At 42.2% G+C, this 7,830-nt stretch overlaps 1 protein-coding gene across 1 annotated transcript in view; it reads right to left on the reverse strand.

Annotated features, from left to right (window-relative positions):
- The window catches only part of VTP21DRAFT_8115 (uncharacterized protein), a gene marked incomplete at both ends in the record, with an annotated part of 13,091 nt that overhangs the window by 2,564 nt on the left and 2,697 nt on the right, over positions 1 to 7,830 (reverse strand). Inside the window, 7 exons of the mRNA XM_069398931.1 lie at positions 8 to 603; positions 667 to 2,277; positions 2,349 to 2,593; positions 2,676 to 5,247; positions 5,340 to 6,953; positions 7,016 to 7,260; positions 7,337 to 7,809. Coding sequence (XP_069245858.1) covers positions 8 to 603; positions 667 to 2,277; positions 2,349 to 2,593; positions 2,676 to 5,247; positions 5,340 to 6,953; positions 7,016 to 7,260; positions 7,337 to 7,809 — 7,356 coding nt within the window. The remainder of the gene's footprint in view (positions 1 to 7; positions 604 to 666; positions 2,278 to 2,348; positions 2,594 to 2,675; positions 5,248 to 5,339; positions 6,954 to 7,015; positions 7,261 to 7,336; positions 7,810 to 7,830) is intronic.

Consider the following 7,830-nt stretch of genomic DNA (forward strand, 5'->3'; position numbering starts at 1 on the left):
CTGACACCATCCTCGACGGCAATATTTTCAGGAAATTGTCGCGTCATCTCTTCAAAGCCATGATGTAGACACTCAAATGGAAGTTCGCTTCTGGTCCCAATGCTGAACTTTAGAAGCAGTGTACTCTCTCCTTCCGAAAGCTGATTCAAATCTCCAACTGTCAATTTGTCTGCTGAATTAGTATTTAGAGTCTCGTGCACTATCGTTCGATATTTAGACATTATTTTTGCTATTACATGGGCATCGAATAAGGTGGCGTCGTATTGGACAGCGGAATGGATCGTGTTCTTGCTGCGATTCAATACAACACTTAGTGAATACTCTAAGATGCCAGACTGTTCAATATCGAATTTTTTGAATTCTTGGTAACCTGAACTCGTAGGAAGCAAAGTTGAATTGAAGTCATTATAGCTGAGTAGTGTTGGAAACATCTCCTGCGTCCATGGAAGGCCAGTCCAGCGTCTTATATCTGATAGAGATGTCTGACTATATGGAATCGAGTTAACATGAAACTCTTGTACTGCATGAAGTAGCTCCTTGACTGTCATCGAGCTATTCAACACAACCCGGAGTGGAATAGTATTGATTAATACGCCAATCATCCTATTTAGAGTAATTTTAATCAGGCACTTTGATTTGAAAGCAATTTCGGAAGATAATTCTTACCTTGTAACGTCTAGAACTTTTAAATCGCGTCCCGAGACAACACAGCCAAATATCACATCGCTGCAACGGGTATAATGATAAATGACTACAGCCCACATTGCCTGAAGAAAATGGGATACGGTTACGCCAAGATTTTGACAAAAAATCTGGATCTGCTCTGCTTTGACACCCAAATTAAATGACACAGCATGTGCATCTGTTTCCCTAGACCTATGCATCTCTCCTATAACCTCCAATTTATTAGGGACAGTGGCTCCTTCAAATACTGATTTCCAATACTCGATTGCCTCGGTGGTATTATTGGAGAGAATTGCCTCGATGTGTGCCTTGAAAGGTGGCCGAATTTTCACTGTGTCGCCAAGATAATCTTTGAACAGATCGTCAAAAAATATTAGCTCTGACCATCCATCCATAATTGAATGATGCATTGTCCAAAGCAGTCTATTTCGATTTGTTCCTTTAATGCGGGCAACCGTGAATCTCACAAATGAGAGGCAGTCCAGACTGAAACCTCGACATCGATCTTCAACAAGGAAAATCTCTTGTTGTTGGTCAACGTCTGCCTGAGTCCATTCAACCATCTTCTCAAATGCCTTCGGTGGATTCTTGAGGACTATCTGGAATACACCATCACGAGTAGATATAAAAATAGTACGAAGAATGGTGTTCACATTCGCTACTCTAGTCCAAGCGGTTACCAAGCGATCAATGTCGATATTTCGCTCTGTTTCATATACAGACTGTAACAGATATGACCCAGGATCTTGTAAAAGACGCGAGATGAAGCTCGTTTGCAGTGGAGTGGCAGGATAAATATCCTCCACGTCGCGTGGCTTAACCCCTAATGTTGGTAGATGTTCGGCTACTATTTCTTCTAGCAAAATAGGATCCTTCATAAAAGTGAAATCAATGTTCGAGAATGCGCCAGGGTTGCTCGGACTGCAGCAGTGGTCTATGATCCTCTGCATTGAGACCTCCCATTTTTTCCCCCATGAAGCCAGGGTATCCGCTTGGAATAAAGTGGGGTTGAAGCTCATTTTCAACTGGAGGCATTTGCTAGCATTGAGCGAATATTCAGCAGTGATTACATTATATACCCGACTTTCGTTACTGCTGCATATGCGGTATTGCTTATCAAACACAGGAGAGGCGATCTCTTCATTTTCATCAAAAGAGAATTCAAAAGGTCTGAAATAAATAGCCACATTATGGTGGTCTTGAGTGAACAATCTATTTTCGATAGTCATGGCCCTGGTCGTGCTAAAAGGAGTTTCATCGGGTATTGCATGCAAAGTCTCTTTGATCCTCTTAATTACCGCTCCACATTCTTCCTCGTAGTTCATGGAGAGAAAAGTGAGATGAAGCGTAGCAAATTGTCCCACCGTTCTTGATAAGTTAAATTGTTTGTTTTCATGTTTTCGGCTCGAATCTTCAAATATAACGGGAAGCAGGCCTTGTCCTATGGCCTCCTGGAAACTAGTCAAAAGAGCCGCAAGAACCAGATGATGATTATCAGTTTTATAAGCTTCATTCGCTATTTCGATGAGAGCTGATGCATTGGCATCGACCTCGTTTATAATGAAGCACTTATCACCATCCCTATAATCAGTGCTGCAGAAATGGATAAGAAGCGAGAGGAATTAGGGCAAGGGTGAACATTTTTTTAGAACATGAATTTTTACCCATTTCTCTGATTATTGGTGAGAATGTTCAGGTCAAGCAATTCGGTAACGTAGTCCTTCTCTCTCCACTCGATTGATTGTGTATGATGCTCCATCGAAATCGCCCATTCGCGGAAAGGCATTGTCTTTTCCTTAAGATCACGACCTCGGAGTAGACAATCAAGGTCTTGGAGAAGAACACGCCACGAAAAAAAATCGACAACTAGGCAATGCGCTGCAAACAACACTTTCTGTGCACTCCCGGTCTATAAACACATTCAAAGAATAAATTTTGCCACGGTTAGAATATTCTGTGGAAAGTGAAAGCCTAATCGGTCAAATGAATACCTCGAAGAGAATCGCGCAATAAACATAATCATCTGCAAAGTCGCGAGAGGTTAAGCGCGTGACATGTTCTCGGACTTCGCTATCATGTCCACAGGAGATATGCCTCACGTTCACCTCATATTCAACAGATTCCATTATGGTCTGTCTCCAGTTGCCATCATCATCCATATAGAAGCGTGCACGTAGTATATCATGGTGAGTAACTAGAGAAGCGATGGCTTGGTAAAAGTCATCAAAATCAATAAAGTCTCGTTGATTTAAGATCCATTTCTGGTTGAAATGTTTAACTCTCTTTGAGCCCAGAAAACATTTTTGCATGGGAGTAATTGGGAGATCTCCCGCTGCAGAAACCAAGTGCGTTGGTTTATCGCATCTCTCTTGAGCAACCACGGATAGCTTAGCTGGTGTAGGAGACCTAAATATCTCCTGCACAGATATGGTATAGCCGTATCTTCGGAATGCCGCGGATAAAGCCATTGCCGAAATTGAGTCACCACCGAGTGAGAAGAAAGATGTATGGAGGTTGATCAGGCTGGTATCCACGTTAAGCACTGATGCCATTATCTTTATAACAAGCCGTTGTCTATCCGTTGTAGGCTGCTCTGGCTCATATTCAAGCTGACCCGACATTTCCTTCAGCTTGGATTTATCAACCTTTCCATTAGCTGTCATTGGGAACTCTTCCAGAGCCACTATGGTGGCGGGGACCATGTAATCAGGCAGGAAATCAAATAGTGAGTTCCGGACATCTTCAACGTCGACGTCAGCAGGTGTAACAAAGCCATACAGTGTATTGTCACGCACCACCGCAACAGCCAACTCGACTCCTGGATATTCATTCATTGCTGCAGCCACCTCGCCTAGCTCAATACGATACCCCTTGACCTTCACTTGATCATCGGTTCGTCCGATAAACTCCAAGATACCATCTAGGCTCCATCGTACGTTGTCCCCCGTCTTATACATTTTTGTTCCTTTTTTGAATGGGTTGTTGATGAAGCGTTCAGCAGTGACTTCAGGTCGATTTATGTAACCTTTGGCTACACTGGCACCAGCAATGAAAAGTTCTCCTGCAACTCCCATTGGAACCATCTTGAGGTTTCGATCGAGTACATAGTAAGACGTGTTAATAAAAGGACGTCCAATGCCTATCCTCTCTCCGATCTTAAGCTCTTGCAGGCTTGATTTTATGCCCGTCTCCGTAGTACCATAAGTATTGTTAAGTTTGATATGTGGAAGCCATATATCGGCAAGTGCCGGAGACATTGGCTCGCCAATTAAACTTGCAACGCGGAGATTAGGAACAACTTCAGGTCGAATGTATTGAAGCCCAGTAGGAGTGGCCATCAGCGAATGCACATCTTTCAATGACGAGATGAAGTCCTCCTCCGAGCGGAGTATCAACGAGCCGCCATGAGTGAAGCAAGTAAATATTTCTGCAACTGTGACGTCAAATCCTACGGACGTGAACTGGCATTGATTCACACCTGGGCCGGAAACGCCTTTGTCGAGGAGAGCCTGAATACAATTCATTGCAGCTTCATGGTGAATTGGCACTCCCTTCGGATTGCCAGTTGTCCCTGAAGTGTAGATTACATAGGCATTATCATGGCTTGAGGCTAGTTCTGCTGGCTTGGAAGCACGTTCCGGAATGGCTTGCATGTAATCGTCTATCAAGATGGTCTCATAGTCACATTGTGTCTGTAGAGAAGTTGAAGCCGCTAGTGTAGTTGCAATAATAGTACATGATGAGTCTTTTAACATGTAGTCGATGCGACTCTTCGGGAGAGAAGCATCAATCGGCACGTATGCTCCGCCTGCTTTGAGAATTGCAAGGATTCCCACAATCATCTCGATCGAGCGATTGATGACAAGACCAACAGTATGACCCGGAATCACTCCTCGGTCTCGGAGGACATTTGCGAGGGAATTGGCGTGAGCATCCAACTCTCCATATGTAACATTCCTACTCTGTGGCTCCTTGACGGCCATAACATGGGGATTTACCATAGCATTATGTTCGAAGCCATGATGCAAGCACGGATATATGAGAGGAACTTGCATCCCGTGGCTTAATTTGGCGATTAACGAGCTATCCTCAGAAGAAAGTGAATCAAGCTCACCTAGCGTTAGGAGATGATCGGCGGGTGCACTCAAAACTGCCACTAGAACTTCGTTATATTTAGCTATCAGTCGATCAACGGCCCTGCATCCTATTAGAGTGGTGTTGATAATTGCGCTAGCAGATAGCGATTGCTCTGTTGAGTATATGGTGAGCATTAACGGATATTCCGTGGCTTCGTAATATTCGACCACTTTCATTTCAAAATCCAAGTTCAACTTATCTATTGTTGATTGCTGAGAGTTGATGTTTTGGTAGGAAAAGAGAGTTGGGAACATTTCCCGCGACCATGGAAGTCCAGTCCAGCTGCGAATATCAGTGAGCGAAATGTGGCTGTAAGGAAGAGACATGACATGGAATTCCTGGGCTGCCTGCAGAAGCTCGTATATAGTCATGGAATCGTGTAACACAAATCGGACTGGAATAGTATTGATGAGTGCGCCAATAATTCTACAAGCCACAACAAAATTAGAGACATTTCATGTGCCAAGCCACAAACGGCAGAGTCTAAATAAAATATACTGGGAAAGGGCGATCCATACCTTGTGACCTCATCGATGGTCTCACTGCGACCCAACGTAACACAACCAAAGATTATGTCGTCACATCGCATGTAGTGCCTCTGAACAATAGCCCATATGGCTCGGAGAAAGTTCGAAGGGGTGACCCCAATATTATTACAATAACGTTGCAACACTCTCGTCGTTATCTTAAGATCATATGAACGAATGACTGAGCTAGCTGTTGCCTGAGAAATGCTATCATCCAATATATTAAGCTTCTCTGGGACAATTGCTCCGTCAAATAATGAAGTCCAGTATTTCTTTGCTTCGTAGCTATCGGTGGAGAGAATCGAATCAACATGTAGTTTGAATGGTGGTCTGATTTCAACCTCGTTTTTCGAATACGCATTCAAGAAGTCTGCCAGCAGCAATGAGATGGACCAGCCATCGATGAGAGAGTGATGTATGGTCCAGAAGAGTCGATAGCGATTGCTATTCATGATATGCGCAATGGTAATTCGCACAAATATGGTACTCTCAAGGTTAAACCCATGATGGCGATCGGACGCCAAAAATTGACTTTGAAGTGACTCGACAGCCACTTCACTCCATTCTATCATACTCTCAAATACATCTAGAGGAGTCTTGAGTACTACTTGAAATATACCTTCAGAAGTGGAGACAAAAGCAGTACGAAGGATGGTGTTGGCATATGCAACTTTGTTCCAGGCTGCTTTTAATCGGGTAAGCTCGATGTTTCCCACAATTTCGTAGACTGATTGCACCACATATGCTCGCGGATCCTGTGCTAGAGCCGATATGAAACTTGCCTGTGAGGGTGTAGCGGGATAGATATCCTCCACTTCACGTGGTGCGATGTTTAATATCGATAAATGATCTGTTTCTATTTCACAAATCAAATTGGGATCTTTCAATAGTGTGAAATCGTGAAGTGAAAATCTGCCATGTGTGAGAGGACTACAGCAATGATCAATGAGAATTTCCATCGTCTCTGTCCATTTTTTCCCCCATGATTCCAAAATACCAGCATGAAAAATGGAAGAATTAAACTTGAAAATCAATTGCAGTTGCCCATTCACATTGAAGTAGCTGTCAATAGTAAGAGCACGATATATCTCATTCTCATCACTCTCATCGCCCATAAATCGCTCATCGCAAACAAAGAAGGTGGAATTTTTCTCAAAATTGTGAAAGTGACCGTAATAATTGAAATATATCGGGGTCATCTCATGATTTTTAATCAATTTTGTATCGGGTGTGATTGGTGCCAAATATTTAATAACGCCATATGATAACCCTTTCTCTGGAACTGTTCGCAACGTTTCTTTTACCCTCAGGATCGTATCAGCAATATCCTCTGAATTTATCGATGAGAAAATAACTGGATATATAGTAGTAAACCAACCAACAGTCCTCGATACGTCTAATAAGGAATTCCAAGGCTCACGCCCATGTCCCTCAAGATACAATTCCAAGTTCATATTCCCAGTGATAGCTTGAAAACTCAGCAAAAGTGCGGTCAAAATCAGGTCTTGATTATTTGTTCTATATGCATCGTTAGCTTTGTCTAGCTGGCCTGAGGCAAGATTGCTAATTTTATTACTTATAGTCCGATTGTTAATGCATTTAGCCCTAAAAAAGTAATTGATTAATCTTCGGATATGACTAAGATTACTAATAAGAAGCAAATTTACTCTATGCCATCACGAATTGTGAGATCGTGCATATCATTCGTAGATATATTTCGTGTCCATTTAGTTGGATCAAAGTTTTTGGCCTCTTGTACTTGAGACACTGCCCATTCTTGGAATGAAGTGGTTTTTTCTCCTAATCTTCCACCCTTTAGTAAACTTTCGAGATCCTCCAGAAGTATTCGCCAGGAAACAAGATCAACAACTAAATGATGAATATTGAAATATATCCTCTGATTATGACCGATCTATGGTTTAGCAAAGAATTTTCATGAATAAAGTAGCCTTAATCACAAGATTTTAGAACAAAGCCGAAATACTTACTTCAAAGAGAGCAGCACAATATAACGAACCTTTTTCAATATCGAAAGAAGAAGACATTTTTTTCACTCGTTCTAAAAATTCTTCTTCACTTTTGCAGAAAATATGATGAATATTCGTTTTGCAAGATAGTGGCTCGTGGACTAACTGTCTCCATTCATTACATTCATCTCGAGTGTAACATGCTCTAAGCATATCATGATGCTCCACAATATGTGAGATGGATTGCGTAAATAATGCAAAATCAATACGCACTTGCGGATGAAGCACCCAACCTTGGTTGAAATGGTTATAATAGACTATTCTTGACTCAAAAAACCAGTGTTGAATTGGCGTTAATGGAACGTCCCCCACTACATTATCCTGACTTCGATTTGATCTATCTCTATTTTCTTGTACAATTGAAGCCAGTCTAGCCGGAGAAGGAGACCTGAATATCTCCTGTACAGATATGGAAAGGCCATGTTTTCGAAGCGCTGATACAAGTGCAATGGCTG

The sequence above is a fragment of the Calcarisporiella thermophila genome (genome assembly GCF_041956535.1).
Source record: "Calcarisporiella thermophila strain CBS 279.70 unplaced genomic scaffold VTP21scaffold_37, whole genome shotgun sequence".
NCBI classification, from domain to species: Eukaryota; Fungi; Calcarisporiellomycota; class Calcarisporiellomycetes; order Calcarisporiellales; family Calcarisporiellaceae; genus Calcarisporiella; species Calcarisporiella thermophila.